General features: G+C 42.0%; 2 protein-coding genes across 2 annotated transcripts in view; both read left to right on the top strand.

Moving 5' to 3' along the window:
* Positions 1-25,263, top strand: part of LOC120807181 (E3 ubiquitin-protein ligase TRIM35-like) — a 322,424-nt gene that overhangs the window by 12,700 nt on the left and 284,461 nt on the right.
* On the top strand, positions 8,955-17,083 carry LOC120783285 (cytochrome c1, heme protein, mitochondrial). Its single transcript, XM_040116162.1, has 7 exons — positions 8,955-9,103; positions 12,231-12,421; positions 12,594-12,720; positions 12,936-13,093; positions 13,204-13,364; positions 15,459-15,559; positions 16,415-17,083. Exons 1-7 carry the CDS (start codon positions 9,023-9,025, stop codon positions 16,517-16,519), a joined length of 924 nt encoding a protein of 307 aa, XP_039972096.1. The 5' UTR covers positions 8,955-9,022; the 3' UTR covers positions 16,520-17,083.

The following is a 25,263-nucleotide window of genomic DNA, read 5'->3' on the forward strand; positions in this document are numbered from 1 at the left end:
TCAGTGTAATTAATGCACAAGATGTCGTGGACTTGGAGCCCGGACACGTTTGGCTGCCAAGGAGTCGCTTCCCTGTCATTTAAACATCCGACACGACGCAGGCGACGCACACCGTTACACAGGCGTGCACGGATCGCTGCACCGCCAAACCGGGCGCAGGCACGCCGTCACTCACGCTCGCTGTCATGGACCATGGACAGAATACACAAGTCTCGGCAACACACACACTCACAGAGACAGTGATGTACAGCCCGTAATCGCCGTGACAGCTAACATGTCTATAATTACATAGCATGTCCACGGCAGCTATTAAAAAGATCTGAGACAATTACTTCAGCTGTCAGCTTTGCTCACCAGTGTGTAAATGTTGATCTTTTCCACATTTTAAAAAAAAAAACTTTCAAAAATCTTTTTGACTCCATCGTGGTAAATATGTTCAGTTACACCCTGTAAGCACATAGACGAGAACACACTCCTGCGCATTAACATTCAAAGAAGGAGATTTTAACGTCGGTCGAAAAGACAAACTTTTGTCCCAGGACGTGCAGCATAAATGCATGCACGTCCTGATTAGCATGTGAATGCTAATCTTGTCTCTTCTCGTTTTAATTAGCTTAGCTTGGAGGTCGTAACATGTGGGAGGTTCATGGTTCCTCGCAAATACCCCCCAAAGTTCCAACCTGCCAACTGTGAGGGCACCCAGACCAACCAGTACAAGCGAATACACTGATCCCTCACTGGCTTCTCACCATCACATTATTACAGTTACATTCCCTGTAAAACACAACCAATCTTAAAAATCACCTGTTTCCTTGATTTTCTAACGTTAAATTTTGGGGGTTTTCTGTTCTCCCCTCTGTAAAACACCTTGTTCCTACTGTGAAAGTTTACTCACTTAACTGCAGGGTTTTAAGTCCTTCACCCTTGCTCTTCTGTTTTCCGGTGTTGCTTATCTAAAACTAAGGTGTTTTTCACCCCAGGTCAGAGTGTCAGCTAAATGGCTGAAACATAAAAAACCGGAGAATTCTGTAAGACACGCCGTTTTATAGAAACAAGATGTGTTCTTCTTCTTGCCCCACTGAGCTCGTACACCAGCAATAACACAGAAGTGATGGATGCTCTGATCTCACACTCTCCGGCACCAAATTCCCATCAATCGGCTCCCGTAATGCAACAGGGCCGTGATGTGTGAAGCTATGTGCAGGAACCCTCCTGAGTCATTAAACACAACGCGCACCCACACGCACGGATACAGAGGTAAATGCAATCTCTGTTGGATATAATCACAATAGCAGTGAATGACATAAATACATAGTTACAGTACATATTGCCTCATTTTTTGGGCGTCATGAGCCAGAAATGTTGGGAGACAGTCGTCTGCAAGCAAAGCGCAAATAGATTGTATAAGGAAGAACCTGACGGAGCAGCGTGATAATACATTGGATACAGTGGTTTGAACCACTTAAACTTGCATTTATTCCAACCTGAGTTAGCAAACTGTGTCCTTGCATGAATTATGTACCTTGAGAATAGCTGCTACTTTGAAAAAAGTAGGTAAGTCACTGATTGGTTATTTTATAGCAGCGAGGTCCACCCGACAAGGTCAGGCCCGGGGTCTCTGCCCGTGTGTGATTTCTGACGAGCTTGGGTTTTGAGTGTTTTCGGTCTAATCTGTGCCCGTAGTAGTGGTCATGTAGCTGTACATCCGGGGCGCTGGTACGCACAGCGCGTACCTGGCGGCAGCGGCGTCGCAGAGAAAAGACCTCCTGTCAAGCGAACACGACAGGCAATGACAGTCACCACTGGGGCTGATGAATACTTTATTACCTACCTGCTGTCAAACAGCAAACATCCATCTGCGGTTACACTCACAACCAACTTCAGTTCATTAAAATAAGCTGAGTGTTTTTATGTATCTTAATATTTCAGGCTAGATTTTTGTTCCTTCATTATTTAGATTGTATTTCCCTCCTCCATCTCATGTCTCATGGTGGATGTTGACTTGTCACAGTTCTTCCATTTTTCTGAAAAGTTTTGGGAGATACTTTGCGAAGTATTTTTGCTTCATGTACCTTTTTAAATACCTGTGATTCAGGTGAATAATCCCTGCTTTCGCCAGCCCAAGCTACCAACATTAATACACATAACAACATCCTTCTGTCCGGCGTTTATACTTCCATTGCGAGATCTGGGAATCAACTGCTCCTGGTAAACAATTTTGCATATATTTGGATTGCCTTTAAGATGCAGTACCAATAATGGCCACTATATACCAGCTCCAGATACTGTATCTCTAGGTTTGCCCTATCCACTCTAACGTTAGGGTGTTCGAAGTTTTAAAACATCCCTTTTAGAAATCTACAGTGTCTGTGACGCCACTGGACACTGGATTAAAAAGATTAAGCACAGAAATATGAGTAAAAAGAGACAAAATGGCAAAAAATACAAAAACCATTTCCCCATCTGTGACCTTTTTTAGGGTGAAATTAAATGAATTAGATATTCTGTGAGTGCCATGCAAAAGACACTGGACTTGCTTGACGTTCTTGAAGACGCCTCTCATCCAAAAGGCTTTTCCAGTTCATAAGTGACTAGTCCAGCTATTCATCAGATAAATATAATATTAATCGGATAAATACCGGGCACCCCCCACTGGTCAGTTGGAACTGATAGAGCCTTTTCGGATGAGAGGCGAAACGTCCTCAAGAACTCCAAGCCAGTCCAGTTGCCTTCGCATAGCATTTACAGAATAAAATGACCTGGATGACTGAGAATCTTCACAGACAAATGAGTTAGGTCTTATCCTCCAGCAGGTTTGAGGAGTGATGAGCTTTGGTTTACGCTCACTAAGCTCTTTGTTAGGAACACCACGCTAATACTGGGTAGGACCTCCGACTGAAGTTCACTGAACTCACTGTTATATTCAGGAAGCCAGTTTGAGACGACTTTTGGTCTGTGACATGATGCATTATTGTGATGGAGGTAGCCATTAGAAGATGGTAAATTTCGGCCATAACAGGATGCACATGGTCAGCAACATTACTCAGACAGGCTGTGGCATTCAGACCATGATTGATTGGCATTAAGGGGCCCGAAGTGAGCCAAGAAAACACTCCCCACGCAATTACACCACCACCAGCAGCCTGGACTGCTTACACAAGGCAGGTTGAGTCCATGGATTCATGCTGCTGAGGCTAAAATCTCACCCTACCATCTGCGTGTCTCCACAGAAACAGAAACAGAAACCGGGCTACGTTTTTTCCAGTCTTCAGCCGTCCAGTTTCTGTGAGCCTGTGCCCATCGCAGCCTCGGGTTTCTGTTCTTGGCTCACAGGAGTGGAACCTGAAGCGGTCTTCCGCTGTTGCAGCCAATCCACCACAAGGTTCAACGCGTAGCCTTTCTGTCAGCTCCGACCAGTCTGACCTCTCTCGTCCACCAGGTGTTTTTATGGCTGCAGAACTATTGTTTCTCGCACCACTCTGAGTAAACTGTTGACACTGCTGTGTGTGTGAAAAAGCGAGGAGGAAATCAGCAGTTTCAGAAATACTCAAACCAGCCCATCTGGTACCAACAGTCATGCCATGGTGTCAGTGGGATCACATTTTTTCCCCCCATTCTATGCATTTTATGAATTGCACTGCGGCCGCATGATTGACTAATTTGCCCCTTGCATGCACAAGCAGGCGTACAGGTGTTCCTAATAAAGTGCTCGTTGAGTATCATGTCCCTATTTTTTATTTTTTGATGCTGTGCTTCCACCTTCTGAAGAACACAGGTACAACACCCTCAGCTTTGCTTTTGGACCTTTTTGTCCCATTTAGGTTTGTGATGCAGGAATAAAGGTTCCCAGGGAGAGGTTCACAGTTTTTCAAGTGTGTCTTGAAACCATAGTCAGGTGCCCATACAGTATGTCCACTGAAACTGTGTTTTCTTGCTGTAATCATTCCTCCTGCTCACATTGGCCATCAAAATAATAATATCCCCGCCTAACATGAAGCGATGGGTGGCGGTGAAGTTAATAAGGGGCTTCAGCAGTGTGAATTAGACAAATGGAGTGAGTATCCTCCAAAGTTACAGACTTTTTATAAGAAACAGCATAGATAGTAAAAACTAAAACAATCTCATGGAAAATTTGACTGATCTTTAGGAATAAAGTCGTCTTCACCGCTGATAAGAGGACTGAGTTTTTCTTTCCTTTCCTTTTCTTCATAATTCCAATTAAAAGATCCTGCGATTTCAAAAGCTACTTCTAGATGATTTAGATTTTATTAATGACTGTAGAAACACACATCATATTAAGCTGTAGCAGCAAGTTTTTCAAAATCTTTTAGCTAGTGATGAAACATTTTATTGATTAATCGTTTAGTCAGTCAACAGAACGATTAATCACCGAAAACACTCTCTGGTGGTTCCAGCCCTGCTGCTTTTTTCTCTGTTTAACATGATCATAAATCTTTATGTTTACGACTAGCACTTGGACAACGAAAGCCATCTGAGGATGTCGTCTATCGCTCTGTGAAATTTTGATGGGCCTTTTTCTCAATTTTTCTGGCTACTTCGCACGATTAAACCAAAACACTAATCTGAAGATCAATTAATAACTACAGTAAAAGTTTGCTGTAGCCCTGCTTTTCACACACTGCACATTTAATAAAGAATGTTTTTAGTAAATTTTTATTTATTTTTTTACTTTGAGTAAAAGGTTTGCTTGTTTGGGGTGACATAAGAAGAAAGACAGAAAGAAAGAAAGAAAGAAAGAAAAACAATAAACTGCACAATTGAAAGAATATGTTGGGTGTCCAAATGTGTATGTTGCCATCTGTTCAGCGGCTTAATAGTGTTTTTCCTTGCAAAGCTACTTGAGGTCAAGGGCTGGCGAAGGAACTGCCCTTGTCCCCACGTCCCCTTGTCCTCATACTCAGTCTTACACAGCATGAAAAGCAGGTTTTAAATAGCAAACTCTGGGAGTGTATAAAAATGTTTGGGTTTTTTTTGTCATAACTAATATCATGTTTCTGTTGAGCTACAGTCTGACAGCAGTTTCGTAATCTGGGTCAAACGCTACGAAGAGTCACGAAGCAGCCGCTGGATGGAGACTTCACCTCACAGTCCCACGAAATCACCTTCACATCCGAATTATCGCACACAAACTGGTCATAAAATAAAAAATAAAAATAAAAATAAAAGAAAAAATCAGTGATTTGAGAAAACAGGTGGGAGTCTCTTAATACTCTGACTTTTATTATACAATGTGTTACTAAACAATGCGAAAAAAAGGGTTGTGTAAATCCAGGTTGTGTAAGGTTTGCGTCAAGTCCGCCAGAATGAGCCCGCATGTGTAGTTCCGGCCAGTGAAGGCCACCTTCAAAATAAGAGCAGACTTGCCACTGCGGGGGGGAAAGGGAAAATACTAATGGCAATGAAGTCCATAGAGCAGGAGTCAGCGGTTAGGGTTAACAGTGGGCCAGCTTTTTGTGTTTTTTGTTTTTGTTTTTTTCAGCATTGTTCAAACGGGGGTTATTTGACATCAATGTTTTGTTTGTTAAAATCTTTTATTTTTTACTTCATTTAAGCACGAACCTGACTTATACTTAGGTCTTAACTTAACTTAATTTAGGATTGTGTCTGAGCGCAGGGGACATTTTTCCTGTTAGCAAATGACCACTAAAGGTTACTGATGCTTATATGTTCATACTCATTTGCCAAAAAAAACCCCCTGATATATGCAAATATATTTTAGTGTTGCACTATGAGATGACACAATACATCATAACCAACAGAGGTCTGCTTCATTTATGGTTGAATGAAAGTTCAGTTGTGGTTGCCATAGAAAAACTTTTTATCAGCACGCCGTTTCTGACACCTATTTGTGTTTTAGACACAGTTCATTGATTGCTATTAGATGGTAAAAGGTCACTTTTAATTGAATTTACGTGAGCTTTGTATTTACATTGTTACCCACAGTGGATTTATGAAGAACGTGTGTAAACGTTTTTAATGCAAACTGTACTAGGGAAAACTTCGATCAAACATTTTTGTTGCAGGGCCAGATTTGGCCCAAGGGCCACTATTTGCCTACTACTGCCATAGAACAACGATACCCATACGGTATACAAATGGTATGTCATTCAAGAAACATATGTTTGTCTCATTTATCTCAATGGAGATTAATGGGGAGTAAAAAATCCCAAGTACTTCATACTGTGACAAGTGTTTAATTATTTGTTTGGACTTAGAGATAAATCATATATTTTAATTAAATCATTTTTTTATTTTTATTTTAAAGGGGTACATTTTAAATGACACACGAGTAAAAAAATCAAGATGACACAGTAGAGTCGAAGATTTGATTCCACCATAGTCCTTTATGTAAGGAGAGTATAGACTCAAGTCAAACAACATATATATATATATATATATATATAAGTAATAAAAATTATACATTTTAAGTAGAATGATTAGCTTACCCTTCCAAGTTTTCCATAAGCCATAGTTTTACCTTCCCTTTAAAACTGTGGTGGTTGAAGGAACAAAGGTAGCCAAGTACGACTGAACCTAAAGGAACAAATACCTGTGTTGAAGCACAACTTTGGAAACTCTAGTCTGGTGAGCATGGTTTCCCCCAACTCTCTGCGGTCTTTGGGATACTAGGAGGGGGTTTGATGCCCCACACGTTACCTGCTACAGCTGTAGTTCTTGTCTTCAGAAGTGACTGGCACGACAAAGACGTGTTTTCTGTACATGCAAACAATAGTAAACCAAAACAGTTGTAGTCTAGTTTTGTTTTTGTTTTTTTCAGCATTGTTCAAACGGGGGTTATTTGACATCAATGTTTTGTTTGTTAAAATCTTTTATTTTTTACTTCATTTAAGCATGAACCTGACCTACTTAGGTCTTAAAACTTAATTTAGGATTGTGTCTGGCGCGGGGACATTTTCCTGTTAGCAAATGACCACTAAAGGTTACTGATGCTTATATGTTCATACTCATTTGCCAAAAAACCCCTGATATATGCAAATATATTTTAGTGTTGCACTATGAGATGACACAATACATCATAACCAACAGAGGTCTGCTTCATTTATGGTTGAATGAAAGTTCAGTTGTGGTTGCCATAGAAAAACTTTTTATCAGCACGCCGTTTCTGACACCTATTTGTGTTTTAGACACAGTTCATTGATTGCTATTAGATGGTGGCGGGTCACTTTTAATTGAATTTACGTGAGCTTTGTATTTACATTGTTACCCACAGTGGATTTATGAAGAACGGTGTAAACGTTTTAATGCAAACTGTACTAGGGAAAACTTGACCAAACATTTTTGTTGCAGGGCCAGATTTGGCCCAAGGGCCACTATTTGCCTACTACTGCCATAGAACAACGATACCCATACGGTATACAAATGGTATGTCATTCAAGAAACATATGTTTGTCTCATTTATCTCAATGGAGATTAATGGGGAGTAAAAAATCCCAAGTACTTCATACTGTGACAAGTGTTTAGGTATTCGTTTGGACTTAGAGGTAAATAATATATTTTAATCAAATAATTTTTTTATTTTTATTTTAAAGGGGTACATTTTAAATGACACATGAGTAAAAAAATCAAGATGACACAGTAGAGTCCAAGATTTGATTCCACCAAAGTCCTTTATGTAAGGAGAGTATAGACTCAAGTCAAACAACATATATATATATATATAAGTAATTAAAATTATACATTTTAAGTAGAATGATTAGCTTACCCTTCCAAGTTTTCCATAAGCCATAGTTTTACCTTCCCTTTAAAACTGTGGTGGTTGAAGGAACAAAGGTAGCCAAGTGCGACTGAACCTAAAGGAACAAATACCTGTGTTGAAGCACAGCTTTGGAAACTGTAGTCTGGTGAGCATGGTTTCCCCCTACTCTCTGCGGTCTTTGGGATACTAGGAGGGGGTTTGATGCCCCACACGTTACCTGCTACAGCTGTAGTTCTAGTCTTCAGAAGTGACTGGCACGACAAAGACGTGTTTTCTGTACATGCAAACAATAGTAAACCAAAACAGTTGTAGTCTAGTTTTGTTTTTGTTTTTTTTTAGCTATGAGTATTTTATGGTAAGTGTCGCTATGAGTTTACATTTATGTTCATTATGTGCACCATTCAGTGGTGGAAAGTAAGTACATTTACTCAAGTGCTGGACTTAAGTACAGATTTCAGGTACTTGTACTTTACTTGAGTATTTGAATGTTGTGCTATTTGATATTTTATACCTTTATTTTATACCTTTACTCCACTATATTTCAGTGGAAAGTATTGTTTTTTTATACTTCAGATGAAGCGGGTGACGTGGGTGGGTCGTTTGTTGTCATTTTGTGGCTCTTTGTGATCGTTTTATGTCTCTTTATGGTCATTTTGTGTCCCCTCACGGTAATTTTTTGTCTCTCTATGGTTTTTTTTTTTTTTTGCATCTCTTTGTTGACATTTTGTGTCTTTTGGTTGATTTGTGTCTTTTGACTGAGCTCCATGACTTTCAAACAAGACATATTAACAGTCACTCCACACAGAGCCTCCAGCCCAGGGACCCCCCTGACCTCTCGGCCCACTGAGTATAACACATAATAATGTAACACTGACAAACCCCATTTACACTGCATAGTGGGCACTTTTACTTCAATAGGTTACGTATATTTTGCTGATAATACTTATGTTCTCTTACTTCAGTAAGTTTTGAATGCGGGACTTTTACTTGTAGAGTATTTTTAAATTGTGGCATTGCCAGTTTTACTTAAGTAAAGCATTTAGAAACTTCCTCCACCACTGAGGCTACTCTCAAAGTTTTACGTACTGGATACATACGGTGTTGGGAGTGTGTGTCAGTGGTTTTATTCTGACGGCGGTGACCGGGGGGGTCCCATGTACTAAATACAATCCTGTGCACTTCACGCACGTAGCTTTTATTTTGAAGGTTCAGACCGGAAGCATTCTGTGCCCGGCTCCGTCGCTGGTCCAGCAGCTCCTTCCAGCTCATAGAACCTCAGACAAGATGGCGGCGCTACGAGTCGCGGTGCTTTCGGGGAGTGGGAGAGCCCTCCTCAGCACACCGAAAACTATCAGGACGCCTAAGGTAGGTCGAGAGCTGGGCGGTGTGTTAATCAAGCAGGGCAGAGTGTGTGTGTGTAACAACAGTTTTACAGAAAAGCGCTGGCTTGAGGCGTCCTGGCACCGAGCTGGTGTTAGCCGAGTTGCTGTCAGCGGGGTGAGACAAGGTCACTCGTGTTCCTACTCATTTTGAGGATATCGATGATAACTGTGGCATTAACTCCTCTGATATTTTGCAATTCTTAAAATATAGAGATCGGCACGGCATCAGAAATTGCTACAACAGACGCCACGGACTTCTAAAATTCGGTAGTCATCGCTACTATGTGCCAAGCTAGCCGGTTAGCTTCCTCATGATGCGGTGACGACCAGCCGGCAAGTGGACTTGTTCCCTGTGCTTTAAACTTCAGCATTAGCTGACGTTGAGTGGTCGTGGATCTGCACGTCAGAGTGTGCGGTCGTGGTGTTTGTAGTCGTTTCGATCTTGGGGCGACTGTCCGAAACAGAAATGGCTAGCGTAGCTGAGCTAATCGGCATGCTAGCCAGCTAGCATCTCAAGGACTGAAAGGACTTCCGGCGCGGAAAATCCTCCTCAGTCGTGTACACTGCTGTGTCCTCTATCTGATAACTAAGAGCCGTCTACGTGTTCTGCCGGAGGTCGGTCTGAACTGTCCGCGTTTCCCCGGCATGTGTTTTTTTTTTTTTTTTTACGCGGCTCTCATATCGTTCACATAACTAAAAGTGGCAATTCCACAATGTAAAAAATTACAGGTAAAAGTCCTGCATTCAAAATCCCCCTTGAGTGAAAGTGCACAAGTGTGCTTAAAGTAGCTAAAGTAAAAGTATGTGACAAATGGCCCTTTTTCAGAGTGTGCAGTTATAGAACCTGTTTTTTTTTTTGTTTTTTTTTGTCTTATGCAGAGAAGATAATATTTTATGTACACAAGTAATTATCTTGTAAAATACGATAAAAAATAGTAATCTTCCTGGGCTGTAGTAGCTCTCCTGTTTAGTTTTGTAACACCTTAATCGTTTATAAAAGTACATGGTGACCTCAGGTAAATCCCACCATAACGTTGCACAACTCCCAAGCTGAGGAGGTCTAAAAGGCCGCGTGACCCAAACACCGGTGAGGGTGTATATGAGAGGCCTTTAATCTATAATAATGCATCATATTTTATAAGTTTATCCTGTTTTGCATGTATAATGAAAATAAGCATAGTTGCCAGATAAATGAAGAGGCATAAACTACAATATTTCCCTCTGAACTGTAGTGGAGTAGAAGAATTAAGTAACCTTCATTGGAAATATTCAAGAAAAGTACAAGTGCAGTTAAATTGTGCTTAAGTACAGCACTTGAGTAAATGGACTTAGTTACTTTCCCCCACTGGCTGACACTTAATAGGGTTGAGAAAACATATGCAGCTAAATGTTCTCTTGTCCTTTGTACAGTAACATCAGTTGTGACCTGGTTGAAGAACAAATAAAAGCTGGTCAACATCAGTATGTACACTCCTACTTGTTTAAGCTTGTTAAGCTTTTTTAAATTGTATCAAAAACTCCATGTACGTAGCTGATAGCTAGTTTTGCCCACTACCGAAAAGAAGGCAACGGTGTGCCGCTCTTGTTCTCAGGACTGCAACCTACAGTTTTTTCACTTATCAGTCAATCTGCTGATTATTTTTCTGACTAATTTTGGCTGTGCCTTTTTACATAAAAGGCCCGTCACAGTTTCTCTAGGCCAAGTGTGATGTTCAGATGCCTTGCTTTGTCTGATCAGCAGCCTGAAACCTGTGTTTAACAGTGCAGGGATGTTGTCATGTGACACCTGCCTCCTGGTTATAGAAGCGGTAGTGAAGGGCAGTTTCATAAGGATGGCAGGCGTGCGTTCTATAAGCAAACACTATGAGCAAGGGCATTATGATTAATTTTTTTTTTTTTTTTTCCAATCAGTATCCATGCTGTAAATCTGCGTCTTGAGGTAAACTTTTAGTTTGACAGGTGACTTTGGAAAATTCAAGTGTGATTGCAGTCAGCACTTATCATCCTGAACATTTTTAAGTTGTTTATACTTACGATAGCCGAATCAGTTAGTAGAGGGAAATAAAAGTAACTAGAGACCAACTTGCGATTGTATCAAACCAGCTGCGATGTCTGTTAACACGTCGACGTCCCAAACCATGAGTATTCAGTAGTCCTTACTACATTATTGACAGGCATTGCGACTGGTGTGATCCCATCACCAGATGGTCTGTATTTTTAGCTAATGTCTTAGAGTGGACGGGGATGATTGAAACTCGGCGACAGTGAAACATGACTTAAAATGAATGTGGGGCAGGGACGTAAAGTGGGCGGCAAGTGGCTCCTTCCCTGCTTCCAACCCCACTACTTCTGGCCCCCCTGCTCGGAACCACACCCATCTTCGAACTCGGTCTTTCTTTTTGATCTCAACTACGCACCTGTAAACTTCCACGGCGTTATCTTGCACGGTTGTGATGCTACTACTGTGAAAAAAAAATCTGTCCACATACTGACAGACGCGTAAACACCTGTCAACGTAAAGTGAAAACAATAGCGGCCCCGTTGTTGCAGCTGGTAACCAGCTGTTGATGGGACAAAACATGCAAGTTGAAGATGTTACATTTTGCTGCCAGAAGTTTTGATTTTCAATATTTTTTGACATTTTATAGACCAAGCAAGTTAACAGTATTTGAGAAAATAATCAGCAGCTTAATCAATGATGAAAACAATTCTTAGTTGTAGCCCTGCTTATTAGGACATTTCTACTCCTATTTGCTGCTAAGTCAAAGACAATTTTAGGGGCATTTTAATTAATTTAAACAACCCAAATTTAAGGTTTATCAAAGACTTTTTAAGTCTACAAGATTAGGGCTGCTATTGTTTTTTATCTCAATTATCAATTTGGGTTTTGAAAATTAAGAAAGTAGTGAAAAATGTCTGAGGTAATGTCCAACCAACAGTTTAAAACCCAAATAATATTAAATTAACGGTCAAAGAAGAATTAAAAAAAAAAAAAATCAAATTCTCACATTTTGGTTGTTTAGATCACACAATATTAAGTAATCAGATGTGCGTCGTTATGCTCGGATGATAACTAATTGGTATCTCGTTGTGCTCTTGTTCCTCTGTAGGCCAACATGTCCTTCGCCAGCCTGCCGCGGAACAAGAAGCTTGCCCTTACAACGCTAGGTGTGGTCACAACCGGTGGAGTAGGACTTGCCCTGATGCTGCACCAGGCTGTCAAAGCCTCCGACCTGGAGCTCCACCCTCCTCAATACCCCTGGAGCCACGCTGGACCACTGTCCTCTCTGGACCACGCTAGGTGTGACGGATGGACACACACACACACACACTCACTTGTCCGGGGATACTTGAGCTCATCTGATAGCGCTGCTGTGTCTGCAGGCATTATCGATCTTACTTTGTAGAGGGTGACCACATTTTTATCCTAAACTGTTTCTCCATATTCTCTCTGTCGCTCTCTGCCCCTACAGCATTCGCCGTGGTTACCAGGTGTATAAGCAGGTGTGTTCAGCCTGCCACAGCATGGAGTACCTGGCCTTCAGAAACCTGGTGGGAGTGTCACACACAGAGGCCGAGGTTAAGGCCATTGCTGAGGAGGTGAGGCTATGTTTGTGAGTCAGTATAAGAATAAGAGAGAGAATCCAAGAGTCCAGGGTGGAGCAGTTTCAAACGGATCACGTAACATCGTCCTAATATTTTACAGGATACACATTTAAAAAAAACATGATTTTTAAGGTGAATGACACCTGGCTCTATCTGCTGTTACGTTTCAAGGTGTATGGCTTTAAAGATGTCTTGTGTGTTGCGTTCAGGTTGAGGTAGTGGATGGTCCTGATGAGAGTGGAGAGATGTTCACTAGGCCAGGAAAGCTGTCGGACTACTTCCCAAAGCCCTACCCCAACCCAGAGGCAGCTCGGGTTGCCAACAACGGAGCCCTGCCTCCAGACCTCAGCTACATTGTCAATGCAAGGTAACTCCCGAAAAACAGACAGGCGGCGCAGCTAAGCCTGAAAGCCGTGAACTTTCCCGAAATCTGTGTGTCCTTGGCGCTCAATGGTTGTGTCCTCCTGCTCCGCTCAGACATGGAGGAGAGGACTACGTGTTCAGCCTGCTGACGGGATACTGCGACCCGCCAGCCGGAGTGACAGTGAGAGAGGGACTCTACTACAACCCCTACTTCCCTGGCCAGGCCATCGGCATGGCCCCACCCATCTACAATGAGGTGCTGGAGTTTGAGGATGGTAAGTAGAAATGCACCGGTATGTGTCAGTGTAATAAACAGTGAGTCGTGCAGAAATGGAGAACACGGTGGAACAGAAGTTGTGCAGGGAAGCAGATCTGGTGTCCCATCACATGGTTTCCCTTTGGTTTGATGAAAATATAGAATTATCGGCTTGTCCAGTGACACAATAAAGGAAATAACAGAGTACAAAAAGCAAAGTTACCACGTCCATCTACGTACAGACACACATGCTCTCTCAGATATACATGTAGCGAACTAATTAAAAATATGACGACTAGTATTTCTCCATACTTCCTCTAACTCAGTTACACAGACACACACGTTTTTTTTTTTTTTGCTGTGACCTACAAAGATTGACTTTGCAGTACTTTCAGAAATGCAAAGCTGAAACTTCACTAAAAGAAAAGTAACAAGCGATTTTCCTTAAAGTGTAACTTCACCCTCTACTCTAAACCTAAGCCCACCAACCTCAAAATTTAAAAAAAAAAAAAAAAAATTGCTAAAAAGGGGGCACAAGGCTGAGAGGGGGGAGCTGGCAGCGGCGGGCGTGTGTGTGTGTGAGGGAGGAGTTGCTCGGTGACGGCAAGGCACCTATGCTGCAGGGTTCTTTCAATGTGGAGGTTATTTTCCACTCCAGAATCCCCCGAACCGGAAATTGCGCGTGGAGGACCATGGTGGTCCCGAGCTGTATCGATTCGAGCCTGCCCCACTAGCACCCGAAGCGGGAGCTCTCGGAGCCGAGCATGTAGTTAGAAAAGCAAACTCTTGGAAAATGGCGATTGCAAATGTACATAGTAGAGTGTTGCCATCGAGGGACCTGCTGCCGTCTGCAACCACTGCCGAGCCACATGAGGGTCTGAAGGGAGAGAGTTCGGTCCGGTGGCGCTTCTACAGCCGTCAAAAGCCAAAGCACCAAACCACTGCAGCATAATTGAAAAACACTAAGTAGAGGGTTAGCAAAACATAGCCAAACTCCTGTGAATGATGAGACTCGATCAGTGTGTATTTTGAAAATGAGCACAGTTTCACAGAATCTCACTCAAGGACAGATGCCGGGGGAGGGGAAATATAAATATCATGACGTAAAGAAGTCCTAAGCTCGTGACTCTGTCAGCATCGGCCTTGCAAGGTTCAGGATGATTTAACACAGTAGGTGGCGTGTTGAGCCATCTTCAACCCATGAAAGGCCAGTTTTTATAACTCTGGAAAGAAATGTCAGTATCAAAAGCAGCATTCATATGTTTCGTCACAGTACAGTCAAATCATTTAGTTTACAGCTCAAAAAACATGTTTAAGTGTGCGGTACCTCTTTTAAAGTTTGTACTATGTAATAACATAGGAAAAAAAATTTTTAGTTGGAAAAAAATGAATTGCAGTCTTAGTAATCCAAGAATGTATCTTTAATGATAATACTAAAATTAATATCACGGCATTTTTTCTTTTTTCTTTTTTTCTTTTCCTTATTTTAAGTTTTGTCCAAATTTTGATTGTAAATCAAAAAGTAAAGGGTTGAAAGCACAGATGTCGTATCACACAGCAAACACCATGTATATCTGAATAGGAAGCACCTGTGCTGAACTCTTAGGTGGGTTTACTGTTAATAACTGACCACCTTTTAAACAGAGTGTACAGCTCTGCTCTTAAATACCGCGGCCGATTGACAAGCTTGTCCTCTATTCAAAGACAAGCACAACACGTCTCTGACAGGATTGTCACATAACAAGGCCTCGTGTGTGAAGGCATTTGATTTTTTTTTTTTTTGGTGTGTCAACGCGAGGATTCCATACAATTTGCTGCAGTACCTTTGCTTTAAAGGGTCGATACTGCGTTGAGTAGTCTGCTTCGAGGGTCACTAGAAATACCTCTTCTTTTTTTTTTTTTCAGTTCTTTAACACACTAGAGGAGCAGACTTTCCATTCTGGCTGTTTTTAAATAAAAATAAACATTCACTGGATCACAATATAAATCGGTTTGTAAAAATACGGTGATAGAAGATTTAACCATATCACCCACTGCGTCGAGGGGAGTGCTTTACAATTTGTCGTGAAGGAAAATCGGGGTGCTGATGGCTGATTGGTGTCTGTTTCCATAGGAACCCCTGCCACCATGAGCCAGGTTGCTAAGGATGTGTGTACCTTCTTGAGGTGGGCCGCCGAGCCGGAGCATGACCAACGCAAGCGCATGGGACTGAAGGTACGACATAATGCAGCAAAGATTGTTTCTGGGCCTCGGTGTCATTTGGAATTTTCTGGTACTAGCTCCAGAATGATGATTAGTTTGGGTACAAATACCAGAACAATACTTTTTCAATACTTTTGGGAGTTAAGATATGTTTTTCTACAAAACCTTTTTTTTTTTTTTTTTAAACAAAAAAAGCCAAAACTTTCTATTGTTAAATGTTGTCTTAAGACAAGCGGCCATACACGAAATTGGCCTGGTTGAAATACAAGATGAATATCTGATTCCAAAAAATGAAGTCAATAAGATTACAAATCTGACCAGACATTTGATTCCAGCTTTCGGTGCTCGAAAAGGACAAGATGACTGATCCCTGTTTTTCAACTTGCCTCATGTTGTCTGCGCTATAAACAATCTCCGCCTCCATCAGAAAGCCCGGGATGAGGAAGTCCAGTTCTTTCAGTCTCCACATGGTGTCTCTAAAGCCGCTGTAGCCCCAGTGTGTAGTTACATTTTTGGGGAGGCTCACCTAAGCTACGGGGTGGCTTACGGCAAAGCCACTGTGGTTAAATGCATAGGTCCCAGTGCTATATTGCAACCCTGTTTTTTACAATGACAAATCATCCTTTTTTTTTTTTGTTGCGGCATTTTGTGTTATTCTTAAGTGGGGACACTGTGATACAGACAGGAAACGTGGGGAGAAAGAGTCTTAACCACTAAGCCACCAGACGCACCTATAAATACCCTTTTATTCAACGTTTTCTGTGTTGATGGAGGAATTTTCCAAATTTCGTCTGTGCATACAGAGCGGAACAAGGTGTAAACACGGAGCTTGTTGTAGTGTTAATGTCTCCCTTCTCGTTCTTTCAGTTGCTGATGGGCTCAGCCATCCTCGTCCCTCTGATCTACTACATGAAGAGACACAGGTGGTCCGTGCTGAAGAGCAGAAAGATCGCCTACAGGCCTCCCAAGTAACGAGGAACAAACACACCCCAGTCTGGGCCTAAAATCTACCAGGAACGGCTGCGTTCAATGACCCACAACGCTCACATCGTATAATAAAGATACGGAACAACTGACAAATGCACATATGCCTTTCCAAGAGGGGGTAGATTTACATATACATATATACATATATATATGAAAAATGCCTTTTTTAGTTGTTGGCATTCTAGAACCACTTGTGTGACAGGTTTTCTTGTATCTGGCGCAAGAATGTGTCAGAGTTGTGGCATTTTTGAACGCACCCCCCCACAAAGTTTATGTTTCTTCGATCTGCATCGAGTCATTGCTGGTAGCAGTTAACGTCTTGACATCTTGTATTAGACATTTTGTCACAATTGACTGATAAGTTGATTGGTTGCCCATCTTTGTAAGATACTCAATAACCACACGAGCGGAGAGAAATGGTTGCCCTTCAAGTTCATACTGTGTGTGTAAATCCATCCTCCCCTGTCGTCTCCACGAAGCCACTCAGTGGATCAAATGCAACCTCTGAACCTCTGTTTTACTGTACAAAATAAATTATGTTAAAGGAAACTTTCTTGTGTGCTGGTTTGTTTTGTTTGTAGCAGCAGGAGAAGACATTACTCACCAAGTTTTCCAACAATGCCTTTGTGATTCTGATCATTTCTGTGTGACCTGTAGAATCTGCATCTACATTTTGTCATGTAAATATTTAATAAACTGGTGAACTGAACAAACTTTGCTATGATGTTAGAATTTGTTGACCCCAAGACCCCAGCATCATCACCGTGCCAATAGGTTGCGGTTTTTTGACTGCTTTATAACGGTAGAAAAGGTGGGTAGAAAAATAACTTTTTAAAACGGCATTGTTTCTTTATCCATAACGTTAATAAGGATGTAATGTCCTTTCTGTCGTACCAGTTTTTATGACTGCGGAGAATGTGATCAGCTGCAACCCTGCTGCCACTAGCGACGCCAAAATCGAGCATGCTGGCTCGACACAAGAACCTTGACACATGCCATGTCACACGTCATTTAGAAGAAATAAAAAAACTCATTAAAACGATAAAAGGTCAGATTTTTTTTTTCATGCAAACAGGACATTATGACAAGAAATAAAGAAATCAGATCATCAAAAACATTGAGTTGCAGTCAGTTGTAAATGTTGGTTTGTTTGTACATATGTAGATTCGTATATTTCCCCTTTTTCATATAGTCATTCATGTCTAATTAATATAAAAAGAAAATTAATATTTAGTGCGTTTAAATAATCCGTACTCTCCCACACACTTCCCACGCGCACAGTCCGATAAACACACTGGAGCTGCTGGCTGCAAGTGAGGACACGTACATTCATCAAGATGTAGTCACAGCACGTTACAGTTTGCAATGTTAACATATTGTAAATAATCAGTAATTAATGTTGAACATTTTGTTCATATAGCCGATGTTCTTGTGCAACAGCAGGGAAAACCTCATTTCTTAAATCAGCGCCATCAAACACCAAGCTCAAAGACGTGGGACATGTTCTGATTACTACCAAACTGTTTACATACGCTATGAGCTATGTAAACACCGGTGTTGTTATTCCTGTATAGGAGGCATTTGCTGCTGAGGTGAATCAATTTTGACGGTCCCGTCAGGTTTGAACAATCAAAATGGAACATTTTATACCTTAGACCCATGTTTGAACGACTAAACGCCGTTGCTTTTACAGAGGTTCGGTGGCTTGTCCTTAGTGATTCTTGCGGTTGTTCTACACCGTAGTAAACTGTCACAAGTATTAAAAAAAATTAATGAGCGCTGGTCAAGTCTTCATTAAAGCTTGGCCTCAGTTTTTTAAAATAATGGGTGGTCCTCTTGACAACAGCCCTGATAGGCGTATACCATATCATCAAAAATGTAAGACAATGTTATTTGTTTTGTGGAAATTTGCATTTGTCTTACATTGACAGGCTAGACATTAAAGCTATTCCCCATTCGAACTCTATCACCCATCCGCCCCCGCCCCCCACGCCACAAAGATATTTTGAGGTATTTATTTAAGATGGACACCATATTAGGTTATTATATTATCAGGTTCTTCATCTTTAGCTGGTTCGTTCTGTTATCATAGAGATCTTCACTGGTAATAATGTATAAAGCGGAATTTCTTTGTCTGTGAAAATGTATGGAAACGTCATGTCCGTGAAAGTGTGTGTGTTATGCCTGTGTTAGTGTCAGGATCAGTGGAGGGTTCTGTTGGGGAGCACGCTGTGTGTTTACCCCTCATTTAGCCCTACTCTCCATAATTTAGCCAGCGAGGCCTCAGACATCACGAAGCGAGGATTGGCAGAGTTTACATCCAGAATCACAGGAGTGTAGGAGACAGCATTCTTCACCCTGTTCCAGATGTTTGAAGATCAGGTTGCCCAGGTGTTTGGCCACGTCTGTCGGAGCAACTGACAGCTCTGGACTCCATCCACTGCAGCCTTGCAGAGACAGCAGAGAGACCCAGACCCCGAAGGTCTCGCCAAGTTACGAGGTGGATCTGTCAGTAAAGTTTTGTTTCCTACAAACTGGGCAATGTTTGTTTTTCTGTGATTACGTGACAGAACAACGGGTTCAATGAAGATGCCCTGGCAGACTGGACAGGAGAGATCCTGAAGCTGAGTGAATCTGAAACCGGACCAGACAGAACGCACAGAAAACAGCCGGTTGTGGCTCCTACTGTAGAGAGTTCCCCCTCACTTACTTTCACATTGAGTCCAAACTTTTTTGTGCAAAGGTGCAAAAATCACAACAAGTTGCAGTGGCACTATGGCAGTATTTTAATATCGCGGTTTTCCCTGCTGCAGCTGTCCTCCTTCAGTGGCAATGATGAATTTGGTCTTGAGGTAATTGCAGTCTGTGTTTTTGACTGTGACCCGCTTCCTGGTTTGTCTTTGGGAATCAGGTACTGTGAGCGGCGGAGCTTTGTCGAACCGTTTCTGCTAAACAATGCAGTAACCGTGACCAGGGCTGATTTACATTCCGAAGGTGTTCATCTGATATTGCTCATTGGACACTGTAGACTGATGGACGGTGTGCAGTGCTGTTGAACCTCCACAGTGCGTCTGTATATTTGTTTGGAAATGCAAATATATTTTACATGTTTCACATTTAGCGATCTGTGTTTAAATGACATATTGGTGCTTTTAGTACCATACATTTCAGTATATTGCATTCTGTCCCACACCACCGACCCATACAGTCTTCTTATTCCACAAACTACTGGCCGGGATTTTAATGGTTCCCTAAGGATGAACCCTACGCTGTTTGTGTCTGTGAGCCACCTGACCTTCCTTCTTTGGCCACCATCAGGCAAAAGGAAATTATTCTGTACGTCGTCTGACCGTGTATGAAGGCAAACGTGTTTGTAGCTGTTATGAAACGGCCACAGTAGGAGGCAGAGCAAAATGGCGACCGTCGGAGGAGGGGCAAGACATGCTGATCTTTCAAACGAAGATAACAGCACACTTTTTCAGACAATCTTTTCTCGAAGGCATTCACGGTGTCGCCCTCCGTTGTCCGCCGAAAAAGTGACAGAAGTAGTTGTGTGAAGATGAAAAAAGAGAGCCGGAGAGAAAAGGTCGATTCAAATTCAGTTCCGTTTCAGAAAGTTAGAGAAATGGTTGGACGCAGCCCTTAACAGTTCCAATGTCAGAAATTCATCGGGTGTGGGGAGTTTCGAACATTGTTCAGTGATCTGACAGGAATTTTGTTTGAAGGATACTGACCCCTTAAACAAGATAGCCGAGACGTCCTCCCCCTCAGCCACATCCTCCAGGTCCTAGGGGGAGGGGGGGGGTATTCCAAGGCCTTCTCAGACCATATAGAGTAAACAATCCCTGCAGAGTATTCTCTTCTCTCCTTGTTGGACGTGCCTGGAACACCGGCCAAGTGAGGCATCCGGGAGGCGTCCTGATCAGATGCCAAACCCTTCTCAGTTGACTTGTTTCAACATGAAGGAACAATGGTTCTTCTTTGATTCTCGAATCAAACGTCTGAGCTCCTCACCCTTAAGCGCAGCCGCTCTACGATGGAAAGCCATTTTCGCTGCTTGTCTCCGTGACCTCGCACTTGGGATCATCACCCAGAGCTCGTGGCCATGGCTCCCTCTCCACCATGACAGTCGGGTATAATGCCTGCAATACTGCAGATGCTGCACCATTTTACGTTCTATCTTGCCCTCAATCACGAATAAAACCCAGAGACACGTGAACTCGTCCGCAAATCAGCCACAAACCCACAGTTTAGTTTCCACATACATTTAGAGAATTGCAGTTTATCAATACCAATGAACTGATACGTTATAGATTCATTAGCCTTTATTCGTCCTTATAGTGTATGTATTTTACTTTGACTAATAAATGAATATGCTGAATAAGGATGCAGTGACTCATAATGTGGTGGAGTTAAAGGAAACTGTTCTGCTTAGTGGACAGTCACGATGCTGTAGCTTTAAAAGCTCTTCGCCATTTTGTCCAGTGACCCAAGGAGCTCACTGCATGTCCCACTCCCACCGGCGGTTGGGATCACGGTGAGGCAGTAACGCTCTCATTTATGCTAAACATGCATCGCCGTGATGATGTTATTATACTGTTAACAAACGCATTTGTGTCAGCCTTCATAAAAAGAAGCGAGGGCCCCACCAATACCACAGAAGCTGACATATTTATACAGGGTGTCCTGCTGGTTTACCGTCTATATAAAGAGAAATGTAAAAAAACAACGGTTTGTGGTTTCAGGGGAAGTTACGTGCTTGAACTATTTCTTGGCAAACAACAGAGCAAACAGCTCGAGTGACTTTACAGCTTCCTGAAGCCTTTTTGTTGCATTGAGGTTTCCAGGTTAGCAGTTTCCCTCTTCTTCCAGTCTTTGTGCTAAGCTAAGCTAATCGCCTCCTCTCTCCAGCTCGGTACTTAATGAACAGACATGAGATTAATATCGATCTTTTCGTCTCATTATCAGGAAGAACGTGGGTAGGTGAACCTCCCAAACTGTGGAACCAGTCCTTCAACTGTGCTCCTCAGTCACACTGAGGCATTCCTCTTTGCCTCCAGTCATCCCCTGCTTACATCCATCCTGCTTTTCTCTGAGGGATAAATAAACAAGTGTGCTGTTGGTTTAAAGCTGCTACAGGCCTTCATTAGGAGCTAATCTGGTTCTGAAAAGGCTTTCCTTCCCTGCTGCTACAACCTGCATTCAGACGCTACGAGCTTCATCTGCATCACAACACACACAGATTAGGCTAATAGCATTAGTGGATCTCACTGGATCATTATTATTGTCATCATTATCATTATTATTATTATTAGTTTAAACTAAGTCTCAGACTTGTAATAGAGGGATGGACGTATTTTTTATGTGAAAACTAAACTGATTTTCTACTGTGGTAATTCAGAAGAAAAGGATTCTGCAATTCCGCTTTGTGTTCGTGTCATGGTGGCAGTTTTTAAAAAAGGCTCCTTGTCCTAATCTCACACATACACTCATTCAGAATATCGCCCTGGGGGGGGCTCAGATACAGACACACACTTGCATACACTCACAGGTAAGTAAATGCACTCAAAAACGGTGAACTGTTGTTTTGTTTCCTGAAAACTTTGCAAGCACCCTCTCTTTTTGCAGAGTTGTGGCATTTGACTGTGACACTAGGTAAACCAAACAATTTGAATATGCTGTAAGTAACACAGACACACATACTCAGCAGAGATTAGCTGCTGTATGGAACCTCAGGGAATCTCATTCACATGGAAAACCACTTCTTAATTCTAATTGGTGGCCAGTGTAAATCCTCCACTCCCATTAAAACCAGCCGTCAGCAGTTTGTCTTCCTGCTGCTTCACATGTACCTCAGACTAAACCATCCATTCACCTCTCAGTTTATCTTAAACCACAGACCCGAAGTTAAGGATCTGCAGTATCAGTAAGATTTTCATTGAAAACCAGTCGACCTGTGGAACTACATTTTTTTTCCCGGTGAAATCAGAATAACTTTGTTTTGGTAGTTGCCGGCAGTTTTTGTAAATACACTGGGGGCTCTTTTGTATTGATCAGTTAGTCCTGTCGATCATCATGGCGTCCACTCTGGCTCCTGTGACGGCAGAGAGCAGGCCAGTGTTTTCCATCGATCGGATTCTGGGTTTGGAGCTGGAAAGACCTGGAAACAGCCCGAGACTCCACCGACCGTGGGCAGGTGAGGAGAAAAAAGGGATCAATGTTCTGTACAAGTTAAGCGAAGAGTTAAGGAGAGATGAGTCTGTTTCTTATCGAAGAAGCTCCAATCATCAGTCTAAGATCACCAGTGCATCTTACTGTAGTGCTAAAAACATTTATGCAGTGATGGAAATATAGAATTCACCCCTTATTGTCACGTATTTATAATATTTAGGTACCATTTAAATCAGTGTTTTTTGTTTTTTTTGGTCTCATTTAAATGAATGCACTACACTTGACAGCAGAATAAAATGGAAAATCACAGTTGAGCAAGATCATCATTGCAAACATTAACACCTTTTAGTTTGACGTATGTGTATTTGACACAGAGCAGCTGAATATCCTGTCCGGTACTGTTACTGTATATAAAGGTACAATTGTTGATGTAAAAATCTACTTCACCGAATGTTTAAAGAGGCTCCTCCAAAACCGTTTCAGACTAAAAGTTCTGTGAACACAGAAATTTACATTTTGGGTCATTTGTGTAATTCTATGACGTCAGAGTTCAGTATTTTTAATTGATATATTCCCAAGTTTTAGCTGCTAAATTTAGTACATTCATTTGCAATCTGACATTTTCAGTTTTCTAATTTTTTTTTTTTTTTTTTGCCTGAAAATTTTAAAATTAAAATGTCGGTTTTGGATACTGACCACCGGCAAGCAGTTCATTGGAACATCAACCCATGACTGTTAAAAATTCACATTTGAGACCAGTATTATTCAAAGTACATAAGAAAAAGCTGCGATTAAAGAATTCTGCATTTTGATCGCTGTGTGCTCCGTTATATGCAGTGAACTCATTTTTCAGCTGTTCGGGGACAACAGCTGAAAATTCAGGGTCTGTCCTGCTCAGCTAAATCCAATTAAACTGAAATGTAAACTAAACAAAAACTAAAACCTAAATTCTGGTGTTGCTTGACGCAATAGTTGAAGCACAAAATAGGTGCATTTTTCTGTTGTTGTTTCTTTTTTTTCTTTTTTTCTTTTTTTACAAAATGTGTTTTTAACCACATCAAATTTTTATTTCAGATATAAATATTAAACTTGATGGTTAAACACACTATCGAGGGCTAATTCAAATCCTAATCTTTCTATCCAAAGTCTGTAAAAGTCCCTTCATTTGGTTTAATGTCGTGTAAGTGAATTATTTCTTGTATTTTAATTATAAAAGATTGTTTAATGTGTGATGTTCCGCCCTCTTATTTTTTTCCCCCATCAATCCAGAGATGGGAGCAGAGAAGGAGAACAGAGGAAACAGTCTCTGCTCCAAACAACAGCACTGTTACCAGCAACAACATCCCCATCCTCAGCAGATGAGCTCTCAAAGGCCAACATCAAACTGGTATGTCGGACGCAGACCACGCACGGCCTTCACCAACAGCCAGGTAATCAATTGATCAATCAGTCAGTCAGACAGATAGATCATAAGATAGATCCTTTGTCTTTGGTCTTCTAATCTCTCTGTCCCTCCGTCTCTCTCTTTCTGACTCCCGCTTTGCGTGTGTGTGTGTGTGTGTGTGTGTGTGTGTGTGTGTGTGCGCGCGCGTGTCCTGCAGGTGAATGTACTGGAGACAGTGTTTCAGGCGAACTGTTATCCAGGCATCCAGCTGAGGGAGCAGCTGGCAGGGAGACTCGACCTGGACGAGGACCGAATACAGGTTCAGACAGCACGCGCACTGAGAAACGAACTCTAGAACCTTTCATTCTGAGAAGAGGACAGTTCTCCTGCTTCCACTGCTGTTACCGCTTCTAACCTCTGAAACCCGCGTGACGGAAGGCCATTACGAAATCTGTTTAAACCCACATTTCAGATTCTAGTGGAAATCCCAAACTTTCCAAATATGTCAGGCTGATTTTGGGGGGAAATGTGCATAGAATTATAACCAAGATATGTGGAGTATTTCGAGCCGTCGAGAAAAAAAAAAAACTTCCATACTACCAGGAATCATGGTGGTCGTTTCATGCTTGTAGTTCCACTGCACTCACTCTCAGGTCAATTTATAGCAACTGACTGAAGAGAATCTCGGGAAATTACGGAAAATGTGCCTCCTTTCATTCACTGCTTGTGGCCGCTTTGGCTGCTATTCAGCTTAAGTCATAAAGTCTACTTTAGAGTGGCTATAATCAATATTTTCATAATAATGTATCCAATGACAACGTGAAAGGTTATCACCCGTCGCGATGAACCTACAGAGAATTGTCTGCCTGAATCTGCAGCTTCCCCTCGGCTTCACGGAGCTTTAGAGTGACCCTCGGCTCGATGTTTATCCACCTGGCCCCCTTCACTGTTCTCCCACGGCTCTCACAGTGTTGTGTTTGGCTGCAAGCGGGCAGCTGTTTTCAATTGAAAGGCTCGACATTGCCACTGTCCACTACCTGCTCAGCAGCAAACAGCAGACACGCACGGTTAGAGACCAGCTGGCGCAGACAGCGGAGCATTCAGCGGCCAAAGAGCCAGATGTTCCCCCCAGGGGATGGGAGAGACTAGCTGGCCGCAAATACAACTCTAGATG

Source organism: Xiphias gladius, chromosome 21, assembly GCF_016859285.1.
Source record: "Xiphias gladius isolate SHS-SW01 ecotype Sanya breed wild chromosome 21, ASM1685928v1, whole genome shotgun sequence".
Lineage (NCBI taxonomy): Eukaryota > Metazoa > Chordata > Actinopteri > Istiophoriformes > Xiphiidae > Xiphias > Xiphias gladius.